This window comes from Corvus brachyrhynchos, unplaced genomic scaffold (genome assembly GCF_000691975.1).
Source record: "Corvus brachyrhynchos isolate BGI_N302 unplaced genomic scaffold, ASM69197v1 scaffold200, whole genome shotgun sequence".
Classification (NCBI taxonomy): Eukaryota; Metazoa; Chordata; class Aves; order Passeriformes; family Corvidae; genus Corvus; species Corvus brachyrhynchos.
The window spans coordinates 4,223,142-4,250,941 of record NW_008236184.1 but is presented as its reverse complement, the minus strand read 5'-3'; the positions used below and the strand labels follow the sequence as shown (position 1 = coordinate 4,250,941).

At 42.2% G+C, this 27,800-nt stretch overlaps 2 protein-coding genes across 5 annotated transcripts in view; one reads left to right on the top strand and one right to left on the bottom strand.

Annotated features, from left to right (window-relative positions):
- The window catches only part of TP53BP1 (tumor protein p53 binding protein 1), a 26,090-nt gene extending 12,432 nt beyond the window's left edge, over positions 1-13,658 (top strand). For all 4 annotated transcript variants that reach the window (XM_017738087.1, XM_017738092.1, XM_017738100.1 and 1 more), the window contains 14 exons: positions 658-715; positions 1,926-2,018; positions 3,150-3,651; positions 4,625-4,777; positions 6,497-6,786; positions 7,161-7,337; positions 7,593-8,014; positions 8,146-8,337; positions 8,797-9,000; positions 9,546-9,758; positions 10,347-10,441; positions 11,421-11,620; positions 12,433-12,578; positions 13,319-13,658. In XM_017738087.1, the coding sequence (XP_017593576.1) occupies positions 658-715; positions 1,926-2,018; positions 3,150-3,651; positions 4,625-4,777; positions 6,497-6,786; positions 7,161-7,337; positions 7,593-8,014; positions 8,146-8,337; positions 8,797-9,000; positions 9,546-9,758; positions 10,347-10,441; positions 11,421-11,620; positions 12,433-12,578; positions 13,319-13,506 (2,933 nt within the window). In that variant the 3' untranslated portion in view covers positions 13,507-13,658. The remainder of the gene's footprint in view (positions 1-657; positions 716-1,925; positions 2,019-3,149; positions 3,652-4,624; positions 4,778-6,496; positions 6,787-7,160; positions 7,338-7,592; positions 8,015-8,145; positions 8,338-8,796; positions 9,001-9,545; positions 9,759-10,346; positions 10,442-11,420; positions 11,621-12,432; positions 12,579-13,318) is intronic.
- Positions 13,659-14,860: 1,202 nt separating this feature from the next.
- TUBGCP4 (tubulin gamma complex associated protein 4) lies at positions 14,861-27,799 on the bottom strand (the record flags this gene model as incomplete). Its single annotated transcript, XM_008637236.2, has 17 exons — positions 14,861-15,703; positions 15,994-16,133; positions 16,558-16,674; positions 17,718-17,852; positions 18,640-18,817; positions 19,300-19,438; positions 19,673-19,780; positions 20,110-20,215; positions 20,590-20,640; positions 21,261-21,385; positions 22,494-22,659; positions 24,585-24,786; positions 25,448-25,527; positions 26,080-26,136; positions 26,581-26,634; positions 27,023-27,145; positions 27,734-27,799. Coding segments are annotated over 17 exons (1,860 nt in total), but the record flags the coding sequence as incomplete, so codon positions are not given.
- Position 27,800: the final 1 nt, after the last annotated feature.

The window sequence follows — 27,800 nt, the reverse complement described above, 5'->3', positions numbered from 1 at the left end:
CTTAGAGATCATCTAGTCCCAACTCCCCCTGCCATAGGCAGAGACACCTTCCAGTAGGCCAGGTTGCTCCAAGCCCCATCCAGCCTGGCCTTGAACACTTCCAGAGTTGGGGCAGCCACAGCTTCCCCAGGCAGCATGTGAAAGTGTATCACCACCCTTACAGGGAAGAATGTCTTCCTAATACCTAACCTAAATCTCTTGTCTTCTAATTTAAAACTGTTTCCCCTTGTCTTGTCGCTATCCACCCACAGAAAAACTCTCCCTTTTTTTTTCATAAGCCCCCTTTTAAATACTGAAAGGCCGCAATGAGGTGGCCCTGGAGCCTTCTCTTCTCCAGGCTGAGCAAGCCCAGCTTTCTCCTGTCTCTGTAGGAGGGATGCTCCAGTCCTCTCATCATCTTTGTTGCTTCCTCTGGACCTGTCCGTAACCTGGACAAAAAGAAGTTTGACAGGATTTTAATCAGAACAGTGACATTCCGTCTAATAGTCTAAAACTTGTAGAAACTTAGGTCTATTCTGAGAAGTGGGACAGGGAAGCCTGGGAACCCTTTGTACAGTGTTACTCAGCCTCTCTTCACTGAGTGTATGGAGCTGGGAAAGGTCAGAAGAGTCTTTTTGGATGATGGCAAAATCATCCTTCCCTTCCTTCTTGTTTCAGAGCCGGCAGCCAGTGACAGAGAAGATGGATCCTCTGCTGGTGCTGAGGCTGCTGCCAGGTAACTGGGCTTCTTGCTGGGCAGACTTAATACAAAGGTCTGGGTAGATTCTTTTTCCACACGTTATCAGCCACAGGGGAAAAAAAAATTAGAAGGAGACACAGAAGCAAAGAACATTTTTAGCAGTAGACATGACATTAACTCTTTAGCTCTTGCAGCAGGTTTTAATTACATAGGCAAAGTGGGAGCCCCACTTGCTTGTTCATTATGGGCTCTGTGGTTCCTACTAATGCCAGCATTTTGCTCCATCTGATTGTAGTTAAAGCCAGAGATTCGTGTCTTGTGTAGTCCGGAATGCAAGTCTGCCTTATCCATCTCTTAAATTTCAAATATACGAGTTTCTGCTTTCTTGCATGGTGCAACTTTCTGCAAAGAATCTCTGAGAAGTTCTGAAAGAGAATAATCTTTTTGGTATAAAGCTGATAGAAACATAATCAGTTCATGGCTATGAAATCACAGGTTAACATGTTGACCAAAACACTGAGTTATTCCCTTGGTCTTTTGATTTGTATGTATCTATCTTACCTCATGTTTAATGTTTGCTTGATTTTAGCTTGCAGGAAGTAATGTTTGTAAGTATTAATAGGAATCTGAGTAGGAAGACAGTGACCTGTAGTCATCCGAGTGAAGCATAGTGGTTTGAAGTAGTGAGAAAATTTAGGAATAAACTCAGTATCTCTTGTTACAGGATTGCATGCTAGGTGGTAATCATGCCTCACTGCTGAGGATGTGTGATAGTAATTTCTCACTGGTTGAGGATGGGTTGCCTTTGTAGGTATGGGATGAAGATGAACTCTCAGGGTTTGCTTCATGACTGTCATTCCCAGTATTTTTGCGGTGTCATGAAATTCCTGAGAAATAAGCCATAAAGGGTCTAACTGTGTCTTTGGGTGGGTACCAGAGGTAGTAGATGCTGAAACTCCTGATGGTGCTGCAGTTTCTCACCAATGTTTTCCAGAGTTGTTCCATTGCTCTTGGCTGTTAGGGTGTTGGCAGAAATGACAGAAATGCTTGTGCAGTTGCAGCTTCTTTCTTGATCTTTGAGACAGATCATCTCACTCATTCTGTGTCTGTGTAGGTCAATAAACTCAATACTCTTTGTTGCTTTCACAAGGGACTAGAGAATTCTTGTTTTGCTGTATAAGGGTTTTTCTCACTTCCTGATGCATTTTTGTTTGTTTGTTTGTTTGTTTTAAATCTGCACTGCTAGCTCCCAGAAAGCATCATCTGTGTTTAGTCGTGTCTGTGAAGTTCGTCGAGAGGATGAGGCCAGAGGTCATGGTCTTTCCACTTCTCCGTTTAGGTAACTCCTCACAATCTTTGCCTGCCAGTCCTGGTTGGATTTATATCCACATGTGCGTTTTCTACATCAAAGAAATTGCACTAAGCCATTTTCTTTGGGTGACTTAGAAGGTTGGGGACAATGGGGTAAGTATACTAAATCTGTATGTTTGTGTCTCACATGGTAATCAGGCTTACCTTTCAACTGAGCAGCCATGTGATTCCAGAAGACTGATATGCTTCAGTGAAGTCTTGGGTTTGAGGAAATTGAGATCATATTTAAGGCTGTTTAAATGCCTTTTCTGTCTCCTCTTCTAAGATCTTCTGACCAGTTTTGTTTGTTTGTTGTTGCTGCTGCTATTGTCCCCCTTCCACATCCATCAGTTTTTGCTGTCTCTGGTTGCTCTGAAAAGGACTGTACAGCTGCATATGTTATGGTGAGGAGGGTGCTGCCTGGAGAACTAGAAGTAAAAATCTGCTTCCTCAGTGTTTTCTGTTCTATCTTTTGATGAGACAGTGAGGTCTTGGTCTATGTAGAAAGAGTAACCTAAGTTTCAACATTTATATTAAAGACCATAACAAACAGGGAGTTCCAATGCTGGATGAGGCACAGCCAGAAGGGAAGACAGTCACTCCTCAAAATCCTTAAGTACCGAGGGAAGCCAATATATATAGTAGGGCTCAGTATAGTGTCTCATACAGTACCTGACAGAGGCAGTACTTTGGCAGAGCAGACAAATTCTAATGAGAACATTAGGCAGCATTTGTGTGTATGCTGCTGGCTCTTCTTGGATTATCAGTTTCAAACCAATCAAGCACTGGAGCAGCCTGAAGTAACTTCAAGATGACATGCTTCTGGAAGCAAGTTGCATAGTTGGTGCCTAATGTGTGGAGTGTAGCAAGAAATTTTGTATTTCAAATAGCAACTAGTTCTGTACAGTGTCAGCCATATGTTTTACTACGCTGAGTATCACTTGAGAAGTGTTGGAAGGTTTTTGTGTTATTTGAACTCTGAGTTCTGTGCAATCGTAAGAAGAAATTGAGTGACTGTCAGGGTGGGGGTTTTTTAATATTGCTTTCACTTGAGTGGCAGCATATTGGTTGTCTTGTTTCCTTAATCCATAGCTTTGATCTGTGTGTAACTGGTTTGCAGGGGGGATCTGTTCATTTTTCCTGGCACACAAGAAGATGCTGAATTACATACAAATTCCAGTGATTGGCAGTGCCAGCAACACAAGGCAGATGGCAGTGGTAGACAGATCCTAATTCCTCAGAGGATGCAGCAGGACTGCCATCAACAACCTTCTGGTGCAGAGGATGGAGAGTCTATGGAGACTGATGTTGTAAGCACTCAGGCAGAAGATGGGAGAAGAATGCAGAGAAAACAAAGTAAGGCTGTTAAAGTTGATCAAAATCAAGAGAGGTGGGAAAACACCAAGAATAAAGGGATCCAGACTACAGCAGACTATCTTTTTACCCCAACAACTGTTACAACAGCAACACAGACATCAGAAGAGATCTGTAGACAGGTGGAAATGGGAACCAGTATGTCTGGGCAAAGACCTGGGAGACAAGATGTGAACATTCAAACCGACGAGAGTGGGGAAAAGCTTGTCAATGCCTCTGGAGATGACACAGACTCTTTGCACAGTCAGGTGGGATGAGGGCTGCCTGTATTTAACTGCTTTAGGACAGTAAAGTATCCCTTCAGCCAGTAAATTCACTAACAGTTGGTTCTCTGTTGAAAAAAGGCAAAGAACCACTTTAAAATGTTAATGGTCACAAGCTGTCCTGAATTGACTGCTAAAGCAGCAGTACTCACTGGGCAGCATAAATTTGGGAAGCAAATGTCTCCATATATGTTTTCTGGAAAAATGTGACAAGTTTTGCTTGGTTGGTTGATTGTTTTTGTTTGGGGTTAGGTTTTTTTGGGTGCAGATATAGTTAACACTGTAAAATTTTTTTCACGTTTTGTTGGCTGGAGATGGGAGTTGCAAGAAATTTTGAGTGAAGGGTTTGATGCTTTCTGGTTTGTATCAACCAACTTCTGATGGTTTGTTCTCTCATTCCATCTGATGTCAATGGGTAAACATATGAATGGGGAACTCCTCCAGAGAAACATTCTAACAAGATGAATAACTTCAAATTAGTATTTCAGAAAGTACTGGAGACTCAAAAACCCCCACTGCTTGGCTGTTAACAGTTTGTATGTTTTTTTATCAACAGAAAGACTAGAAAAATGACTTTTTACTAAGCCTGTGTTAAGACTAATGTGTCCTGTGGGAAATAGGAGATTAACAGGGCCGTAAAAAGTGCAAGATTGATGTGATATGTCTGAGAGTCTACTCAATCAAAGAGTATTGGAAGCCACACTAAACAAGTTTGCTCTTTCCTCCTTGGGCTGCTATGATTTCCCTTCCTCTACTCATCAGCAAAATGTGTTCAGTTCTTCTGTGTTTAGGGTCTCTTGTGTTGTTGCATCTAATTTGTAACAAGATGCTTAAAGGTTCCCTACTCCTGTACTTTAACATGGTATGAAGAAGCTGTACTGCTGAGGTAGCACTACTCAGAAATAGTTTGCTTTTTGTTGTGGTCTGTTTTGTTTTTACTGTGTCCTCTTTATTACAGGGAGAGGAAGAGTTTAACCTTCTTCACCCACCCAAAGGCCGAGTTCAGCGTCGCCACGTGCGAACCATTCGGGAAGTGCGCACGGTTGTCACGCGCGTTATAACAGATGTTTACTACATCAATGGTGCAGAGGTGGAACGAAAGGTAGTTGAGGTAAGTTCCCGTTTTCGTGGTTAAATGGAATGAGATATTGGCTGAGAAATAGAGGTAGTTAGAATGAGAGTATGTTATGGCTGCAGAAAACAAGTTGAATGAACAAGTCTGTGTGTTGCGATGACCAGGATTTCTTCATGAGGAAGCTTGCAGGCCATTTAGTGAATGGCAAAAGCTGTGTTTTTGATGCTAGTATATTTCATGCCATGTGTTCTGGAGACACGCTCAAGTCCCAAAGAACTCAACAAAAGACTTAACGATGTGCATCCAAACATTGTAAAAGTCTTGGAGTTTTGCCGGAATAAAGATAATTCAGCATGAGCAGAAATTCTGTTAGTAAGCAAAAATCACTTCTTCCTGTAAAATTGAACTATGTAAGATAGTTTAGCCTGTTTCGCAGTTCAACATCATTTTTAACCACAGTTTTTGAGTCCTGTGTACCAGATTCTGTAAGAGGTCTACAAAAATCAACTTAAAACTAAGGCATAAACAGCCTTATATTAGTACATTTGTGTTGTAGTGTGTACATTTGTTAATTGGAAAGTCTATAGGGTATCACAAAAGATAGCTGAGAAATGCTGATTTCATGTAATTACATCAGCCTGCTAGCAGTAAAATGTCACTGCTATTCTATAAAGGTAAATAACATGAGAGTCTTCTGTGTAGTCACAGTGAGTAATGACACAAAAGGATAAACCAGTTCAATACTTTTACAACTGACATTACACATGAAACTCCTTATTGTAACATAAAAATGGAGAATTAAGTGTCCTGAAATATCCTTACATAGTTTGTGTAATCACAATCGTATAACCATTTCTGCTTTATCTACCAACACTTGATATCACTATTTTGTAGATACATGTTTTTATATCCATAAAGCTTTAATAACTCCAGATGACAAGCTGTCTGAAACTGATCTTGGATTATGAGCAACCAAAGGCTCCTAGTGTCTCATGTATTTGTTGCAGTGTCACACTCTAGAAGGGTGGGAATTACTCAAAGCCAGACTAACAGGATACCAAGCCAAGCTCTGCCCTGTTGTTAAGGAAACTTCCCTGTCTGACCATCCAGGAGCCACTCTGCCAGTCACAACTGCACCACCTGAGCTGGGATAGCTCTGTGCCCTGCTTGACTCCATGCACACCCCACACTCACACAGATCAGATTTCCTCACTGTCTGGAGCCCATGTTTCCCATGGCAGAGTCTCAGACATCTGGATCCTTAAAATAATCTTGTTGCAATAACTAAATAACAACAGCTTGAGCTGGTGCTTCCAAGGAGAGACCTCGAACAAAGGGCAGGCACCCTGGGCTTTTATAGCCTCACAGTCTAAGATGGAAAAGTGTGGGAAGGTCTGGGAGTCTTCTGTTCCTGCTGTGCCTCCAAGTGCCCAGGTTCCATGGCATTTTGCCTGGGGCCCTCGCCCCCCAGAGCTCAACCTGCAGCTCACGCTTGCAGCCCTGTGCTACCTGCACTGAATGTATTCCTCAACACTGCTGACTGAGTTCTTAATGTGACTTCTTGATACAGAGCAGCTGCAGGCCTGTAGTGAGAGATGCACTGTCTACCATGGATTAGCCCAGTCTGAAGTCTGTGTGGCTGTCATTAGCTTCCTGAATGTGGTCTCAGCTTGTCTACACTTTGGACTGGTGATTGTAAAGCTTCCATCTAGCACTTGAATCGCCTCAGACAAACCTCTTTCTGTTTCTTTTAAGGAAACTGAGGAGCCTGTAGTGGAGTGCCAGGAATGTGAGACTGACACATCCTCCTCTAGAACTGCAGGGGGCTCGTCGCTGACCTCAGGGGATCTTGGTGATGTCAGCTCCTTCTCATCCAAGGCCTCAAGTCTCCACCGTACGTCCAGTGGAGGAAGCTGTGCCCACTCTGCCATGCACAGCAGCAGCAGCTCAGGGCGAGGAACTGGAGCTGTCAGAGGGAAAGTGTGTGGGACAGAAACTGGAGAATTTGCTTTACCCGTTGGCAGAGGCGTCTTAGGAAAACTGAGGTAAGTGCAGAGTCTTGGGAAAAGAAGAAGAGATGTTTTGCAGAAACGAGCATCTGGCTTGTGAGTGTGAAACAGGGTAGTTTCCTAAGTCAAAAGTTCACAAGCATCTGGCTTGTGAGTGTGAAACAGGGTAGTTGACCTAAGTCAAAGGTTTTCTGGGAAAGATCTGGGTTGATGAACAGGAATAAGGAGGTAGTATTTGCTTTCCCGTCTGTTCTTCCTAAAGGAGTAGCTTGTTTCCTTGTGAGGCATTGCCTTGCAGTTTAGCAGCAAAGAGGCAAACTTTTGGATGTGTTGCAAGATCATCAAGAAAATGGGAGGATCCTAGTGAGCTGGCTTCTCTTCTCAAAACAGTTAACTCGTAAATTCTCTAGCCCTAGGAAAGGAGCTGGGCAGCCTGCATCTCCAGTCAGAGTTAGCCAGACAGGAGCACTGCCTTGTGAGGAAGAGGAGGACTCTATGCCTGGCACTCGTCAGGCTGGCAGAACACCTGTGACACTTCGCGGACGAGGAAGAAGAGGACGCCCACCATCTCGAACAACAGGAACAAGGTACCCTGGAAAAAGGAGACTGGAACTTTAATTTATTGCCAAGAAAGAGAATGGGGAATTTCTGTTTTAATGTGCTAGAGGAAAAGGAGTACTGAGTATTTCAGAAGTTAGTTTTTAGTGATATCATGTAGCAGCTGCAAGCACCTCACTCAAGTATTTTATACTTAGTAATAGTTTTTCCAGATCCTTGTGGGAATGCTTTTTGTCTTTTTTTTTTTTTTTTTCTCCCCTATCTGGGTCTGCTTTTTTCTACAGAGATTTAGCTGGACTGCCAGGTATGGAGGATCTCTCAACTACAGCATCACCTGAGGAGAAATCATTTACTCGTTCAGTTCACCTGCCAGATGGAGGAGAGAAATCTGACACTTCTGGCTTCTGTGCCTTACGTCGAAGTGACTCTCCAGAAATCCCATTACAAGTGGTGACTGGTCCTTTGGACCGTGCAGACTCACCCTCTGGGAGCAGCTTTGTGGGCCTCAGGGTTGTAGCAAAGTGGTCCTCAAATGGGTACTTTTATTCTGGGATGATTACCCGAGATGTTGGAGCTGGAAAGTACAAGCTGCTCTTTGATGATGGATATGAATGTGATGTGCTAGGAAAAGATATTTTGCTCTGTGATCCTATCCCACTGGAGACAGAGGTGACTGCACTCTCTGAGGACGAGTACTTCAGTGCAGGTAAGAGCAGTGCTTGAGTTTTATCCTTGGTTTTCTGAGTTGCTGAATGTAGTGAGAAATGGGTGCTTGTTCCAGGAGGATGAGAAGCCTGGGTATGGTTGGCTAACAGGTGTTATTTGCTGTCTTGTCAGGTGTTGTGAAGGGACACCGGAAGGAGTCTGGAGAACTATACTACTGCATTGAAAAGGAAGGCCAGAGGAAGTGGTATAAACGAATGGCTATTATCCTGTCTCTGGAACAAGGAAATAAGCTCCGGGAGCAGTTTGGGCTAGGTCCTTATGAACCTGTCACCCCGCTGACCAAGGCAGCTGACATCAGTCTTGGTAAGGAAAGGTGCTGTTGAGCTGCTGACTGCTGTTCTGTGTCTTGTGCCTTTGAGGTAATTCTAGTACCTGAATGTTTCTGGGTATTCAGTGATGCTTTTGGTACTTTATAGTGAGATCTTTGAGATCCTTTTATTGTATGGCATCAGAGACTTAGTGGTACTGACTGGCTTGTGAAAAGGGGTCTGCTTCTGGGACAGTGATGCTTGCCGTACTTATATGCACTTGGTGGATGGCTGCTTTGATATAAAGTCCCAGCAGTACTGGGAGGAAAAGAGACAAGCAGGGTACAGGGCTTGAGAAGAAAGGTATATTTTTTCTTGCTTTCCTCTGTCAGAGAGTGGTGGCATGTATCTTCTAGGTACTATTGAGTTCAGCCACTTCTGTACAGATAGGTAGGGTGAAAGCTTGTGGAGTTTGGTGACAGCCCATGACTAATCCCTGCATACTATATTGCAGATAATCTGGTGGAGGGGAAGAGGAAGCGACGTAGTAACCTTGGTTCTCCCAGCACTTCCAGCAGCAGCACAACTCCCACTCGTAAAGGGCAGGAGAGTCCACGTGTTCCACCAGTCTCACTGTCTGGGAAAAGGAAACTTATTGCTCCTGAAGATGAGCGATCCCCAGCTAAACGTGGCCGCAAGTCAGCAATGATAAAGCCTGGTTAGAACCTTATTTTCTGCTCTATCTTGCATTCATCTAGTTTTTCCCTACCTGGTTTTTCTGTAATTGATCTTTCTGCTTTCCATAACTGAAAAGTAGATGAGATTGCTTTTTTGTTTTGCAGGGTTTGAGACTGATTCTCCCTGGATGCATTCAGCAGCCAGAGATATTTTTAGCATAGTCTGAGTATTTACCTGCAATCTTTTCAGTTCTGCCTTTTAGAAATGTTCTGACTTTAATGTTGTGATTTGTCTCTCTCCTTTCTTATCTCTTTAGTCAGTCCTGAAAGCTGCTAAAGGAACCCCTCACAGCAGTCAGTGTTGTTTCAGGATGTTGATATGACTTGCAAACTTGTCCCATAAGTCCTTCGTGTTTTGATTTGAAGATTCTTTGCAACCAGAAGGATAAAAGATCCCTACCTACCCTAGTGTAATCCTAGCCCAATCCTGCCTCTCTGTGTCTCCTGCAGTAAACTATCTGAGTTGAACAGATCCCCCAGGTAAGACGTATCTTCAAAGACTTATGGTGCTTCTGTCTCTCTACAGGGGCTGTGAGAGCTGGAGAGTTTGTAAGCACCTGTGAAGGTGTAGATGCTGCAGATCCTCCAGTACTGGAGGGTGACCATGGACCCTTGCCCCACAATAAAACCCTCTTTTTGGGCTATGCCTTTCTTCTCACCATGGCAACACCAAGTGACAAATTGGTCAATCACCAGAAGCCATCAGATGGTCCCACTGGGAGCAGCGAGGAGGAAGAAGGTGAGGCAAATCTTACCCATTGCATTTTCAAGTGAAATGCTGTGTCCTTAGGAAGAATGTTGGATACTGTCTGATCAGACATTTGTGTGAGTACTCGTTTACCCTTTTGCTCTTTAATCCTTTGCAGAAAGGACCTAAGACTCAGTCTCTGATTTAGCCAACTTGCATCCTAAGATGTGACAAACCTCAGTGATGATCATAGGCCTGTTCTGCAAGCTAAGAAGGGTGTGAAAATTAGTGAGATCAGCAGTGTCAGAATAGTATAATGTAAGAAAGAAGGTTTTGAGAGATAAGGGACAATGCAGGCAAACACAGAACTTGAAAGCACGTATGGATTGCTCCAGTTAGCTTTTGCTGGTGTCATGTTTCATGCAGCCAAGGAAGTAACAAGGTGCTCACCTGGCTAGTGGTGTGCTGCCCTTCCTGCTGCCTCTTTTTTTTTTTTTTTTAACTTTATCAATGGTTTTCTTTAGATATTCTTGGGAGAAGGGCTGGGTTCCCTTATTGAAGTGGATGAGGGCTCTGTGGACTGAGGTGTAGGAACATGAGCAGATAGATTATAGTCAAAAATTGAACTTTCTGCTGTAGATTTTTTAGAGGTGACTCCATATGATAAACACTACATAGAAAAACAGCTGCGAGCAGGAGCTGGCTATATCCTGGAAGACTTCAATGAGACCCAGGTAAGGGTTCACTTACTAATCTAGAACAACAGTCACAGAATAGTTGAGATTGGAAGGAATTTCTATAGCCTATCTTATCCAACGCTCTGCTGAAAGTGGGATCAAATAGAGCAGATTGCTTAGGTCCTTGTCCAGTTGTGTTTTGAGTATCCTCAAGGATGGAAACACCAGAGCCTCTCTGGGCAGCTTGATCCAATTAAAAAGAAAGAAATTCCTGTATTTCGATTTTTAACTGTTGCTTCTTGTCCTTTGAGTGGATAACACTGAGAAGAGTCTGGCTCCATCTTTTGTACACCCTCATATCAGTCATGAATGTGCATTAAAAAAACCACCCAAGCCTTCCCTTTTTGATCTTTAACATGCTCAGCTCTCTCAGCCTTTTCTGGTATGTCAGGTGCTCCAATGCCCAGGCCTTTTAGTGGTCCTTGGCTAGACCTGCTCCAGCATGTCTGGTGTTTTTGGTATACTGCAGAACCTGGGAGTGGATGAAGTACTCCAGATGTGGTCTCACCACAGGTGTGTGCCTTGGACACTTAGAGGTAGAGCTCTTCACTTACCAGATCTACTTGGACAACTAATGTAATTTAATGTGGCTTTTACTTAAATTTAATTTTTTTTTTTTTAATAAAGAGGGTAAATTGTTCATGGAACATCTTGCCTGAGGAAGCAGTCTTGTCTAGTGACTTACTGAGTGTCAGACTAAAAGGCAAATCATCTCCTTTGTCTGAACTGGAAGAGGGCTATGATACAAAATCTAGGCAGAGTTTTTGCCTGTGAATGGCAGAGCCTGGAATAGGATATTATTAAACATATTCTGGAATCAGTAGTGCCTTTATCTAATTCATCTTTCACATAATACAGCTGTGAAAATCAAGGTTTCAGTTGTTTTCTTCTTTAAACTGTTTAGCAGAAGGATAATTTCGGGAGCTTTTTTGCAAGCATTGTCTTCTGCTTACGTGCCTTCTTCTCTCCCCTGAAGTGTAATGCGGCGTACCAGTGTCTTTTAATTGCGGACCAGCACTGTCGAACGCGGAAATACTTGCTGTGCCTTGCCAGAGGGATCCCTTGTGTGTCTCATATCTGGGTCCATGATAGCTGCCATGCTAACCAGCTTCAAAATTATCGGAATTACCTTTTGCCAGCTGGATATAGCCTCCAGGAGCAAAAATTGCTAGAATGGTGAGTGCCAAATAACTATGAACGGAGTCCACAGACTCTTGGAGAGACCTGTTACACTTGGGAGGCTCTTAAATAGCTACAAATACTGAAGGTGACCCTAGTACTGCTCGTTATACTTTCCCTTCCATGTAGGAACAGCACTTCCATCTCTTTCCTTGGATTTGCAGTGACCTCTAATGCCAAGCTACATTTGGGTGCCATATACACAAAAAACAGAGTCTCCTTGGAAGTAAGGAAGGTGTCAGTCTTCTCATGAGGAAGGCAGAATTCAGACAAGGCTTCCCACACCCTTGGCTAACTTCTGTAATTGCTTGGAAATGGATAAAGGAGAGCAATACTATGTTAATTTCCTTTTCCCTTGGTATGTTTTGAAGCTAGCTTCTGCATTTTCTATGGAGTCTTTTCCAGTAAGTCTGTTCTGAGATGACAAGGGAGATCAGACTTTTTAGGCAAGCTGAGGGGCAGACATAAATTTGTAGATAGCTGTAGGCTTTTGGGCAGGAGACTGATGTCTTCCTGATCAGCCCTGTCAAAATTGGAAGCATTTTGGATGTGCACAAAAAAGGTGGTTCAGGATTAGGGAAGAGTTCAGCCTAACTTTGGATATAGGCTGCTGTGCACACACCCCACCAACACTGTCTAGCTCTGTTTTACTCTCTATAAACAAAGGATAGTCACTCCAAGTACTTCAGGAAGGGTGGTAAGAGAGTGGGTCATTGTATGCAAGATACTCAAAAAACACATATGGGAGCAAATCAGGTGACTAGACTACTGGATATTCTTACCAGTCTGCATTTCTCTTTACTCTACAGGCACCCACGAGAAAACCTGTTCCATAACCTGAAGGTTCTCCTGGTGTCAGACCAGCAAGAGAACTTCCTGGATCTGTGGTCTGAAATTCTCATGACGGGGGGAGCAGCATCTGTTAAACAGCATTACTCAAATGCTCACAACAAAGGTACTCATTGGCCAGTTTCTCAGGGAATCCTATGCCACTGTGGTCTCTAGTATGGTTTAAAACCATGTAGGATGGTTTACAAGGTTGTCTGTAAGCAGAAGGGAAGGCAAAGGGCAGACACTTGAATGTAATCTGTATATAGGTTACATCTAGGAGACCTGTCTCGCAGAGGAGATGCTGCAGCAATTGAGAACACAAGCCATCAGCTTCCAGCCTGTGTTGAAAGGGGGAAATAGGCAAGAGTTGCTCCTGGGCCTTCTGTTGGCCTCTCAAATTGTGCTTCCCTTGTTCTTCTGAACTCGGCTGTCTCTCCCTCTCCATATGGGATGTAGGCTCTAGCACTCACAGCCTGAGGTCAGGACTCAGGGTCATGCCTATACTGTTGGCTACTGGTTTTCTCTTAAATTTTTATCTGGACTAAAAGGAATATTTTCTTGCAAGGTGCAGGGTTGCTGTAGGTGTGTCTTAACTTTTACAAAGAGAATTCACTGCCTATGAATGAGAAGACATAGAAGAGTGACTCAGGGTGGTGAAACACACTGATCTGCCAGGTTGGATGGGGCTTGAAGCAACCTGGTCCAGTGGAAGGTGTCCCTGTTCATGGCATGGGGTGGAATGAGATGAGCTTTAAGGTCCCTCTCAAACCAAGTAATTTAGCATTCCATGCTTCCATGATCTTCTGCTGCAGAGCAGAATCTTCTTTCTTCACCTGACAGATGCCTGTCTTTTCTCCTGTACAGATATTGCTTTGGGTGTTTACGATGTGGTGGTGACTGATTTTTCCTGCCCAGCTGGTGTCTTGAAGTGTGCAGAAGCTTTACGGCTGCCTGTTGTCTCGCAAGAGTGGGTGATCCAGAGCCTTATTGCTGGGGAGAGAGTAGGCTACAAGCAGCATCCAAAATATAAACATGACTATGTCCCTCACTGAATAAAACTCTGCCCTGCTGTCCCAACTGTCGTGCAGACTGTGTTTTAAACAGGTTTTAAATGTTTGTGAATTGGGCAGTATGCATGGATTATTGTATATAGTTTTATCTGCTGGACTTTTATGATTAAATAAATGTTTGATCTCTTGTGGTATCTGCTGGTACTCCTCATTTATCTAAACTTATTTCAGGGCAATGCCTTCAGGAAAGGAGTGCAGAGAAAAAAGAAATACTTACATTTCTCTGAGCTGAATAGCACTAATATTCTGCTTTGAGTAAAGCCTGAGCTCAACACAAAGTCAACTACAGAAAAAGGGGAAAGGGGTGTTTTCCATTGGCAGAAGTTCAGGGCAGTGGTACTTCTGTTTGTTGGAAGAATACCATGTTGTGTGTTCCTCCACTTTGCTGTTATTTTCCATTAATTTCATTAAGGTGCTGCTGAAGTGAGTACTAAGAATTTCTTGGACAAAGTATCATTTTGGTTTGGCTACCTCTTTTTTTTTTCCCTGTCAGACTGTATAGGTATTAACCTGTCATAGTGGAGACTGGCTCTACCTAAGTTGAGATAGACACAAGAACCTTGGACAACTAAACTGCTGGGAGACTGAGGTACAAAGAGTATGTAAGTGCTGTGTATCTTTAAATGCTAATGGGATAAATCATCTGCTTTTGAGCTTCTGCATTCACATCTTAGTGGTCAGGTGGCATAAAGGCAAAAGCTCTTCACTCTAACAGTGCTATAGGCTGACGGCCTCTCTCCATCCTCATACAATCTTTAGTCCCCTGCTTCAAAAGTGTAAAGTTTTTCTCAATGTGTATTTTTTCCTCTATCATTTCATGGCTCAGACATTTGACCTTGTTGGTCTGTAAATCTCACATCCAAACTACACCACTTTCTCCAGCTTTCTAGCTTTTTCCAGGGATTTTAAACTTTGCATCAGGTGTAGTCCTACCATAAACAGCTGTAATGCATGGAAGGTGCCAGGTCTTACTCTTGCTGGCTGTTGTTACTGTGTCTTTCTGAGTGAGCAGAGAGGATTTTTTTCCCCCAAGGACATGTAACTCCAGTATGAGCTGTGTGCAAGTACCAACCCTTTGAGGGGGAGGCTGGTTTCCTGGCAGTGTTTGTGTTCAAATTGGGAAACCTGATACAACACCCCAGTGATGGACTGAAGGGTTCTCTTTTGCCAGTCATTCAAAGGGAATTGCATCAAGACAGTCTGTACATTACGGCAAGGCTAGGAAATCTTAGTAACAGGCAAGAAGTTCCTGCCAGATACTGCTTTTCTATGACAGACAAGGCTGGGCCACGCTGTTCCCTTTGCACTGGGCTGCAGACATTGACAATACTCCATATAATTGCATGACAAGGTGTTTTTATTTTGGTTCAGTAGGGTAGTCACTAGTAGCATTCTAAGTAGTCTGGAATGAGAACAGCACAGGTGAACATCCCAGGTAAGCATCTCCTTACCATTTTTCTGCCGGCAGAGGGTGCTTTGTACTCAAATAGGGCAAAGCTCCAGTCTTGGCAAGTGTAATTTTAGCACATAAACTGTATTAAATTGTATAGAGAAAGCATGTGATATCACCAGTGTCTCCATGACCTATACACATATCCTAGACTAGTGCACTGGATGAGAAGAGATTTTTAAAAATCTACTTCTTCCCTCCCCCTTCACCTCAATTGAAAATTGCTACTGCTGTTTCATCTACCTGGTGGTATTCGATTAGCAGACATTGTGTACTGTAAATCGGCTTACTACACAAGTGGAACTTCTGAATACAGACACAACTTCATTTGTAGTCAAGAACAAGATTCCTTCCTCCATCCTCGAACTTGACGTGGAGCATAGTCCAGCTGAAGAGTCCAGACATCATAATTCTGGTTTTTTTCACTTTCTGAAGAGGTTCAGATTGCCTCCCTAGAAGCATTTACAAGTATATGCGGGGCTTCAGAAAGCATATTTTTACTAGTTCAGAAGAAATGGAGTAGCTTTCTGTAATCGCTGGGCAGCCTCACATAAGTGGCACTTCTTGCCAATTCCTTCTGAAACAGTAGATCACCAGGCAAAAGCCAGGTACAAAGGAAAATTCAGTTGAGTGCAAACTCTCCAGCTGTCCAAGAGCACCAGTCTCCAGCACCTGATGCATCACTAGTCACAGCCTGAAGGAAAGGCCTTCAGTGCTTAGACGCCAAAACTGCAAGAGAAAGGTACAGCATTAACTACACGTTGAAAGTAACTCCCTTTACCAACCCACACCAGCATTTTTCAGCCAGTATGAGCTAGCAGCTTGTTCAACTTTCTGCCAAAAGGAACTCAAAGGGGAGAAAGCATATGAAACCCAAAAATGCTGATTTGTTACTTTTCTGTCATAGTATTTATCAACACTTAGTGTAAGCCAAAATAATTAGAAGCGATCAATAAAAATGGCTTTGTACTTCAAGTACCTCAGGATAATGCTACAAGCAACCCACAAGATATTCCTACCTGCCCAAGGTTCCTCCAGCCTGGGTGTAGTATTTGTTATAATCCAAGCGTAGTAGCAATTGAGCTAAGTCAGAGTTTATCTGATGATTGCGAACACTAGAGAGAATCTTGAAGAGAAGTGATGACTGACGACTGAATCCCTACAAATTGGAAGATGTCAGTTCTGGGCCCTCTCAGAAGAGAAGGAAAGCAAGCATCTCATCTCTGTTTCTGCCTAGCTAGTCCTTTAACAGCCTGAAGAAAAGACTCACTGCAAGAGATGTGATGCTTGTGGTCTAGGATAAGGTAAAGTGTGAGCCACAAGAATTCCTAGATGTTAGTTATCCAAAAAGAGGGGTACCAACCTCTGCCTCCTTTCTGTTCCAGTATCTGCCCCCCTTCCTCCTCTCTGCGCACATAGAATTTCCAAGCCAGGAAGAGTTGATTAGTTAAAATAATTACAAGCATTTACATAGAAGGCCTCTGCTTACACGCACTCTTTCTCTACAGCTGTTAAAGCCAAGGTAGCTGCTTAGGCAAATGTTTGCATGGGAGAAGAACAGATCCACAGAAACATAGATTCACCTTCACCAAAATACTGAGTTGTGCAGCTCCTCGTTCATCTAATGGGCCCAGATTCTGACTGACCAGAGAACAAAAACTATGACAAAGATCCAGAATTTCATTTAAGCAGTGGAAAACCTACATGGAATAAAAAGTACAAATTAGTAGTTGAAACAGAGTTCAAACACAGAGAGAAAGCAGGCACCTGAAAAGTTGTAATATTCATAACAAAGATGTTGCTGATACTGTATTTTTTAGTCAGGAAGGAAGATATTAACGTAGCATTTTTGTAAGGTTTTCTATGGAAAAAGGATTTAAATGTTATGGTGCATCTCCCCTCTACCCCTCCCACAACCTTTTGCAGACATTTCTGGGAAAACAGCAATTGGCATGAACCATCCAGATAGGCACAGGAGCTGCACACTGGCTTCTCTATCCAACCAGGAGGTCATCACTGCAGCTTTGGGATTAAGAAGGCAGGATAACGACCAACAAGAGATATGGTTCAAGGCTTTGCTTTCACTGTTCACTAAACTAGGAATTTCTTTTGTATCAGTTGATCTGACTGCGTTAATTACTATTCTGCCACCTTTATTCTACAATAACCTCATAGATGAGCACAGAGACACTGTTTCATTGAAACTAACCTTCTTTGCAAATATTTTTGTGGGGCTGTTTATAAAAATACTTCTAACTTTTTTTTTTTTTTTTAAATTAACAAAATTAAAAAGACCCTAAGTCCACTCGGAAATATCTCAACTATTTTTATTCTGTTAAGTAGAAGAGGGAATTTTTCCTACTCTAATGCATATCAGTATGAGTCCCTCAGGACTTCAGTTCCCAGCACTCTGCTTATTAGTACTTCTTTAATGAAATAGCCTGTGATAAAAATATAGTGATAAAATACAAGTTACTAAGGTTAACTGAACACTGAAATAAGCTTGACTTAAAATTGCCAGGAATGCAGCATTCACACACACCAACTGTAAATTAGATGATCTAAATTGAATTATCAATTATAGTTTATACCTGCCTTACTCTGAGAATTGTACTCTGCGATCTGCAGAAGATTATCACTGATCTGTTTTAAAATACATGATTTGTCATATCTGTTCAAAAAGGTGTGTTTCTTAGGGCACTTGGAGAATTGGTAGAAAAAGGTGAAAACAAGACCTACTTACAGGTTTTAGGAGGATGAAAGACTGAGCCAACAAATTACTTAAGAAATGATCGTGAGCCAATCGTATACTCTCAAAATCTCTTGTGGCGTTTATCTGCTGCAGAAGCTGTGAGAACTGAGACTCCAGTACATCCACCTGACGGATATGTGAACATACCTCATTAGTGATTTAGGAATTGGGAGTGCTTGAGACCAGCCAGAAGTTTTGAATAAGAAACTTACTTTCCTTATTGCTACTCTTATGTTAGAGGTTGAGGATCCCCTCCTCTCTGGCTGATGAATGAGGAATTATATACAAGAGCAGTACGTAATGTGGAGTACACAACAATTTTTGATGCCTAAGTAATATCTAAGTACAAAGGAAAATGGTCACTTTCTTTAACTATGAAAAAAGTATATAGCTAGCATGTAAACAAAGGGATTTGATTGTAGTAATTTCTGAAGTTATACTGGGAGATACTATTTGGAATCTTAGGGCAAAGGCTGCAGTACAAAAGCTCAGCCAGATTACTGTGGAGAATTTAGAAAGCCAGGCCCCCTCTCAATTCTTTGAAAACCAAACCAACCAAACAAAAAAACCCAAAACTTAACTCAAAGTAGAGTTCACTTAAAGAGGCAAGAGAAGGAACCAGGATGGTATCTTAATGATGGTCCTTCAGAGATGACTGGTTTGTCACAAACATTTAGTAGCACTAGGGAGTTACTAAAGAACTCCTCCATTTCACTGATTCACAAGTCCAAAAACTTCGTAATTGTAGCAGTAGTTTGGGAACTTGGAGGAAGCTCTAGACTTGTGAAGGAAGTCCTGATTTCCTTCAGGTACAAGAAATCAGAAACCTGAGATAGGTCTCCAGTGCTGCCTCCATGCATTTCTGCCAGTTTCTGATTAAGTGATACAGTTTATCTTTCTCTGTAATACTGACCTGCAGATAATACTGAAGATTGTCCACAAGGAAAGCCATGTGATCCCTCAGACGCCACTTGATGGCATCTGTTCTGTTAGATTTCAGGTGTTTGCGTTGCATCTGGAGAGCCCAGCAGTGCTGTAGCTCAGCCTGGACTCGTCGCACACTCAGCAGGTATTTGAACACAACATTGTACCTACAATCAAAAAATACAAAGTGGTTTAAGAATAAAATCTTCCTCCGCTGCAGGTACTGGAGAAGGTAACAATGCAAGACTGGAAAAAGAAACAGGAGCTGACTGCCAATAGTTAGGGCCCATCAGGTCATGGCCCATGTGCCCCGTGGCACACCTTGCAGAGTAAGATTTCTGCTTGTATTGATTACTGACCTAAAAAATACAAAGCTAGTTTCAGTGTAAGGAGGAGAGCTGTCAATGAAAACACTGTTTGTTAAAGTAGCACTGTTTGTAAATCAGTGCAGATCTGTCAGCATCTTGCAGGTCTTACTGTCATTACAAGTACTTTCTCTATGAGTAAGTGGAATGAGCCATTTTAAGGTTCAGGGAGCAATAGCTTTACCTTTCTCTCCATAGAGAGAAAAAAAAGCCCAACACATTAGTGAATGCCTCAGATCAGGGAACATACAGATTAATGTAGAAAGACCATACCTAGTACTTACTTCTCGAGAACAGCAGGAGTAAAAAGAATGTGCAGTGGCCATTGAACTTTGTAAGAAAGGCCCAGAGCTGCCCATCCAGATGTGGGGGCTTCACGTGGAGATAATTCCCGGGAAGGCCCTTCACGAGTCTGAGAAGCATCTAAAAACAAGTAAGGTGCTGAATTATGAATTATTATCTTCTCAGTCAGTACAACCATGGCAAGAAAGAAAAGGGAAAGAACAGAATTGAGCCAGTGCAGTCTAGGCCCTCACATAGGGCAGTAAAGGGAACAAAATTAGTATTTCTTTAACTTGAGAGAAAGGTAGGTAATAGGATTTGAAAATAAGGTCATCATCTCCCCTCTTAATTTACGTCTAAAAATCAAGTAGATACCTTTATGTTCCTTTCCATGATACTCAATGGTTAAGTGAAGAAGAGGAAGAAGGTTGTCATCATCTAACAGCACCTTATGAGCAGACTGCTGAAATGCAATGTTGACATCTGACAACAAGAGAACACATATCAGCTCAAAATCAGCAGCTAGTGCTAATTTTGCACCCATTAATTATTTATTCTTGGTCCTAAAAGACAACACTTATGCACTATCGACACTCTTTTAATTCCAGTTTCAAATACCTGCCGTCAGAAGGTTTCGGAGAGTTTGTTTTCACTCACTCTGTGAGACATTCTAATTCACAGGTGCTATAGTTTCAAAACTAATGACATAGTGTAGAGGGTTAAGATAGAGCTCTTCTGTACTGGACATGGCTTTCCACTTTCCTGCTATACCATAGTGAGGACAGTTTGATAAGCACATAAGCAACACTCACCATGTTCAGTTACAGCTGTAGGTGGTGTCTTTAACATATGCTGTGCAGTGTCAATGAAGGCCTGAAACAGCTCACCTCTTCCCAAAAGGTAAAAGTCTTTTATAATCTGTGGAGATAAATTTTTTGTACCTAACATACCAAAAACTGAGCAGAAATTTTAAGCATCCTAGCTGATAGCACCCATTTTTATTATTTGGACAACTGCTGTTCCAAAACACAGTTGGAGAGCTCTGAATTTTATTCACTGACCAAAAAGTCTACATTGCTTCAAGATGTAAGCTACAAAAGCACATACACATACCCCTCTATCTCTGCCTCTGACCAAGTTCTATCAGTGTATGCTCATTCTTGAGACTGGAAAATGAAAACAGCTTTACATAAATGAAGAAAGCCCAGAGTGTAAGGCAGTAAAGTATTTAATAGAAAGAAAGAAGGGAAGAAAGAGCTGCTTTAGCAAAAACAAACTAGCACTTGCATTACCTTCAGCTGTCCTAGTAGATCCGATTCCTCCACCATCAGTTTCCAAAGATGCTAGTGAAGAAACAAAAATCAAAACAACAGAAACTTCCCCTCAGAATTACCTCACCCATTCAGAGAGAAGAGTAGCTGCTGTCTTACAATACTTGTGATGCATACAAAAAAAGCACCTATACAAAATGCTATATAAAGTACAAGAGCACACTAAGAGTCCTGTGTAGCAGCTCATGCTAGCAGTTAAAATTCTTGGTATATACCAGCAGAAAACTCTGCCTAAGAAACATGAAGACCTGAGACAAAAAAACCAGCAAATTCCTATGAAATCAGTTCTAGCCCAGCTTTGTTCTTGTTTCTCTAATCTCCCCATTTTCTTAGGTTCTCCTCCCTGCTCCAAGTGAAAAAAAGATTAAAAATTGCCAAAGCATGTGCTCAGTCAGATGCCATTATGCTGAAAGCAAATGAAAAGTTCTGAAGTAATTTCAAGTGAAATACAAAAATATACAAAAATTCCTTTCTTTCCCTCATGAAAGAGCATAGTATTTGTTAATGTCATTTTGTCATTAGAAGTTGGGTTTACATGAAGCTCTGAGACCAGTTAGAGAGCCCCCTTCTTCCAGTCCTTCACTTAAAAGTTTTTCAGCCTGCACAGTAGATACCCTTCCTAGGATGCTCACCTCAGCAACAGTGCTCCGTATCCAGTCAACCACTGATTCAAAGTCCACCAAACTAAAGAGTGGTTGCTGCTTGAGTCGATGTAGCTCTGCTGCAAAAGTGTCCTCCTGGTTTTTTAGGATGGAGCCTGTGCAGCAATGAGAAGTTTCGGAGAGTAAAAAAGGATGCAGAGCCACTCCAGCACAGTGGAACAGAAAGGCTGTCCAGGCAGCACTGTCTCAGGTCTGGCAAGGACCGTGGAGGCCTCAAAGTACAAGTACCAAGGTATAAGATTACTATTGCAAGTACAGTTTACAGGATAGACACTTGCCATGGCAGTGCTGTGCTATCAGTAAAACCCCCAAATGTTTTCTACCTAAATGGTTGCTGCTAACAGCCCTTTTTCTAGGACTGAGCTAGACCTTTGAACCCACAAACTTTTCCTCCGCATTAACCACTTGGTTTGGTTCTCCCCATACCCCTGCCCCTTTCAAATCTATCCTACTGCTTGAACTTGGGGACTTTTTTTTTTAACCAACTGAGCTAGAAGACCAATTTCTTTTCCCCTTGCTTCTGCTAACGCAAGAAAACAGTCCAACAGAATTGGTCCTTTGTTCTCTGTAATGTTGCTCAAGTAATTTAAGTACTTTTGCATAGACATGCTCAAGGTAGAGCCATCACAGCAGTCCTCCCCCATTGGTGTAGGAATATATTTCCCAAACCACCCCCAGTGTAAACTTTTCAAGCTCTCAGAGAGAACCATCAGCTAGAATCATCTCTCCCTTGCTGTCTTTAAGACTCCATATAATTTGTCTTTCATAGCAACTTTTGGGACCACCTTGCAAGTGAATCTCTCCTGTCTGTGGATGCAAGTTAATGCCATGACACCATTCTGTAACATATACACTCAGAGCAAGATGTGCCTTTGTCCGCAGCCTTTAGGGAGAGGGATGCAAACTGAAAAGAAAACAAGGCCTTTGCAATCGCTTTATCCAGAACAAATCACATGGTGACTTGCTGCTGGAAACTTGGAGACTGTGTTTGGAAAGTGTTATTTACTCATCCTGTATTTACACCTCTCCCTTGGAATCAATCAGAAGCAGAACACTGGGACTACAGCTCTGTCCTGGCACAACTATCCATATAGTCTGAAGAATAACAGCCAATAGTCGGTGACTGTTGAGGAATTCGTTAATGCGGCATTTTGGAAACTACGTGTCAGTCACTCGTAGCTGAGCAAGAAAGATATTCCTTACCTTTTCTGGTCAGGTTAACATTCTGATTCTCAAACATCTGTACAGATTCTCCCACAAAGAGGATTTTCTCAGCAACCCGTACAGGAATGTATGAAGGCAGCATTTCTACTCTCAAAGAAAACTGCTTTAGAGACGGAGCTAACATGTTCTCCTCCTCAATCAAGCGCTGCCAGAGACACCAGGAAAAAGAAATCACATGGAAAACACTGTGAGAAAGCCAGATAGAAAAGGTGTATAAAGGGGGGTGTGTGGGTGTGTGTGAGGGGGCATCCAAGAACATTTGAAGTAAGCAGAAAGGTAGCAAAACTGATTTATATCCTTTAAGTAGGCCAGTAAACTTCCTTATGCTTCTGGTATGCTAGCAGATCTCCCTAGAGATACTGCTTCCATCAGAGTGGAGCAGAAGGGGAAAAGAAGCTAAACGTCTGTGGAACAGCAACAAACTGGCTGTACCAAAGGATAATGTTACATCACCAAAAGGAGTTTTTATTGCAAATGCATTACATCAGTCTTTTGCTGCCATAACCATGTTAACTAGCATTACCAAAAATAATCCTCTCCTACACCCATTCCTATGTTTTAACACTCTTAGAACACTTGTGATACAGGCCAAATATGAACGCCTCCACTAGTGAGCAAATAGGACAAAAATCCAAAGTCTTGCTAGCAAAGATAAGGCAATTTTCTCAGTTCCTGTGAAAGCTGTTTTAGAACACAGCAAGTTACTAAATTCTTCTCTGAATGTTAATTCCAAGTACGGAGGCAAGATCTTCCTTCAGGAACACAATATTGATTATTTCATCTGGCTTTCTTGTTACTGGAGAATTAGTTTCAGTGGTCCATAATCCAGAAATAATCACCCAAACAAATTTTTGAGAACATTTGCCATCTACAAAATTCTTCATTTCAATAGAAAAGTTCAGTACAACTTTGTATACTGATGTTAACAGGTTGGCAATTATTTTCCTGAGATTCTAGTGACACTTTTAGATGAGCAATACCCAAGTATTTTATCAGTCTATCACACTAACACTCAAGATTTCTTATTTTACTCTTTGACTGAAGAATTGCCAACACTGTTAGTCGATAATACTGAAGAAAGAAGTTTCTTAGTCTACAGTTTCCATCATGGACCTAGAAGACTCAACAATTTTCACATTCTTTCTTTATCTGATATAGTGAAATAACAGATTTTGCCACTAACTGCCTTTTAAAGTTTTCCCCTGTTTTTCTCTGGGTGTAGTCTGTTTTCAGCAGAGACTGTTGGCACAGGGCACTTAATTAGTATGCAACACATAGTTTCTGTCTGGTCACAGCCAAGCTGCAAGCACCACACTAACTCCATAGATGCCCATGAAATGTTTTCTCACCACAAACTAGAGTGTGAATTTAGAGTTGAACTTGCTCCACACTGTTCTCTATTCAGACACTATTCAAATGCTCATAGTGTGGAAGACTACTCCACTGAGAAAGCTGCTTTGCAAAAGGGCACTCTAATGGTATAGCATCTACAGGAAGAGTTACCACATTTCACCAGTGTGCTGGCAGGTTGCTCCCTTGCTTAGCAGTCTCTTGACTCTCACATAGCACATTTTCTACCAGTAATGTCAGTAGCATTAACCTGTTAGGTAACATTCACACAACTAATGGTTGTACAAGAAAGGCACCTGACCCAGCTGCCCATAGAAAGTGTGCAAATCAAGTCAACAGCCAAGTTCCCCACACCCCCTCCCTTGCAATTCCTCACACTACCACCAGTGCCTGTGTTAGATCACAGTGTTGACCATAAGGAATGAGAAACCAGTCAGTCAAGAGCAGTGGGCATGCAGCAGTTCCCATTACCTGACATCAGCATCTACACAGATTCCATCCAAAGGGCTTTCTGCCCTGGGGTTATCCAACTGGGCCAAACAATAGGTCTCTGTCCCTTATGCCTAGCAGCAACCTATTACAATATTCTCTTGATTTACCATCCTAGCAGGTTTCAGTATATGTCTAGTGTAGCATAGCTCGCACTGAAGCAGAATGCAATACACTTCTTCTTTGGTTCCCTAAGACCAAAGATGCCAAGTTATGACTTGTAGATCTCACCAGGTCCTGAAGTTCTCGTAGCTGTTTTCCTGTAAGTCCCCCAATTCCTAAGTCATCGTCATCTTCTTCAGGTTGGCTAGGGACATTTCCAGAAGAGGGGCCCTGTTTGATAAAGAACTCTTCATGTTGGTCTAGTAGCAATCCATGCAGCATCCAGGCAGAGAGCTGCTTATACATGACTCCATGACACACAGCCAGAATCCTGAGGTCAAGAGAAACAGTCAGTCAGGCCTTTGCACACAGTAATCAAAACCTCATTGTATGTCATTGTATGGAGGTCCAGTTAGTCAGCCAGGCAGTATGGCAAGTACTAAATGGCTAATGTGGTATTTTATATCTTTTTTTTTTTTTTAACAGAGAAGGGTGGATGAAACTAAAAGGTGCAAAACTAAGCTAACATATCCTCTGAATATGTGGCTTCTCCATAGAAATCTGCTAGTAGACCAGAGGTGTAAGTCTGCAGTGGCTGCTGTTTCTACTTAAATGACATTTTAAGGAGTCTGACTTTCTCCACAAGGACACACAAACATCACAACACTCACACAATCACATTTATCATTTTGAAGGATCAAAAATCAGTAACAGGTCTACCATATGCAAAACAATTCATGTAGACTTCAAAAGAAGAAAAAAAACCTGGGTCTGAAGCTTTCTGAGCCCTTAATCCAAAGTATGAAGAAAGCCTTCATTCCCACCACAAGCCTGCTTTAGATAAATAATGGGGATTGTGACGGTTTTCCCTGCATGGTACTCCTACTTTTATACCATGTAAGGCTGTTTTGCATGTACTGTTTCAACAAGTAAGAAACACTTTGACACTAACTCCAGAAGAATGAAGTAATAGTTTTATTGTATCTACGTACTTCTCAAGAGCACTGCGAACAGGAGGCAACCCCCCACAGCTGTGTTTGTGGACTGTCTCCAATATCTGGCATCCATGAATCTGCAGAAAGAAAATGTTAGACTAGGTCTATTATTTGGATCTGTACTGACCTTTTTATACATTTAAACACTACACTTTCAGCTCACAAGAAAATTCCTTAATAAGCTGAACAAGTCTTACAGAAAGAGAGATGTAACATGCTCTGTGTTGTGATGAAAAACGCCTTCTATGTGTGGCTCTACACCCAAGCTTCTCTCAATACTTTCTATTAAAAAAAAATGTAAGCATCTCTGGATTCTGAAAACATCAGCCTCTGCCTTTTTTATTTCAGGGAACAGTCGGAGAAAACATACTCAGAAAAGAAAAAATTCCAACCACCAGCATCCTGTCCTATAAAATTCAAGTCATCAAAGATTATCGTATAAGGGAAAAAGTCAAATCCAGTGTAAATGAATTAAATAATCTCAATACTTACAGCAGAACTAGTAATAGGGCATCCATTACTGAAACTACACTCTTTTCTAGTATTAGAAGTCTGGGATGAGGGCAGAAATAACTTGATCAGTTAAAGAGTAAACCTGTTAAGAGAAACTTGCTGCAATTTTACTGTACCTTCTGAGTTTTGATCTGTTCCACCATGACCATCACGGAGGGGAAGAGTAACTGAAACTGCAGAACAAGGAGTGAAATATTGATCCAGGTTGTTATGTAAGGAAGACAGAAAAAAACTATACTTGAGTAACTGTGGATAGCAGCTGAACACAATAATTTAATAAAACTATTCATCTGTCTTTCCCCACAAATTAGAAACATGACATGCAAGTCTCTAGGAAGTATGTCCTCCCTCCACTGGACCAAGCTGCACGAAGTTACTATATTCCAGCAGTAGTTCAGGCTAAACACAGACAGTGAGGAATGTGTGAGGGTCAAGGAGGAGGACCTTAGCTTTGTGTTGAAGTGCAGGTGATCCTCTGAGCATGATTAAGGGACTACAGATACAGAGGCATTAGATAGAAATGGTATGACATGACAGAGCAAGCCTTGTTTATCCCACCCACTCAATGAGTGACAAGAACAACCAAAGAACACTACCTCTTTATTAATATGACATACCTGGTCCAAGGAGTAATTAACATGTGAGATGGAAAGATGTGGGTCAGCCAGAAACTATAAAGATAAAGCAATTAATGAAGATTAATTATCACAACCACTGGATGGTAACACTACCCAAGCTACGTCAGCTACTAGTCTAGCAGAGATTAATCAAAACCTCTAAAACTGAAAACAGAAGCCAAAATAGTCTGAGACAGCAGTGGGCTCTGACACAGATGGAGCACTTACTGAACTGAAGGAAGAGGGGACAACACTTATTAGGATGAAAAGTAATTTACAGTGGCATGTCACAGGAATAATTTGGAAGACATCCCTAATATGGAAAGGAAAATACCTTGTTTCATCTTAGAAACTACTACTAGCATGTCTATTGCAGAAATGACAAGTTTCCACAATCTGTCAGCAGCACTACAGCCTCTTGTTCCGTATCTCTCTCCTTTACCTCTTGTTCTAGGTCAAGTAGTGCCTGTCGATAAGGCTGCAGCACTGAATCAAGACCTGTGCAGAAGGCTCGCAAATAAATGCCATGTAATCCACTCTGGTTTTGCTGAGATGGATGGTGATCCTGAAACAAAACAAAATCTGCATCAGCATCCTAGTGCAAGTCTGAAGAGTAACCTAATATCTGTGCAGTCATGGCTGCAAACAGGCAGTAGTCACGGCTCCAAACAGGCTGAAATGCACCTTAGCTCACCATAAAGTGATCAGAAAAACAAATACAATCTTGTCACAAGAAGAGTTACTTGAGCAGATTTATATTTAGCTCTTTTGTGGGCTATAGAAGTGCTGGGAGCCACTGGTACCAGTGCTTCTTTTCCCTTAAGTGTGCCTCTTGGATCTCAAGGCGCTTCGCAAATCTTGAGAAGGACTACAAGACAGTCATGAGCATCCCACTCAGTTCACAAACTCTGGCCAGTCTGCTGCGGTCAGAAATTATTACAAGACTTCCCCAAGAACAAGATGTTGCATTCGGTTCATCTTTCACTGCTCTCTACCCTTCCTTACACGCATCGCAGAGAGCTTTCTGGAGCTCTGCTCGGTGCGAGCGCGGGTAGGGCCACGGGCCGCGGGACACTCCTGTGTCCTGGGCAGCTTGGCCTTACTGGCACCTGCCGCGCTCTTCCCGGGAAATACCACGGCCCGGCGGCCCCACCTGCTGCTGTACGTGTCCCGTGTACTGCTCCACGAATTCGGCGAAGCGGATGTAGTCGGTGCCGAGG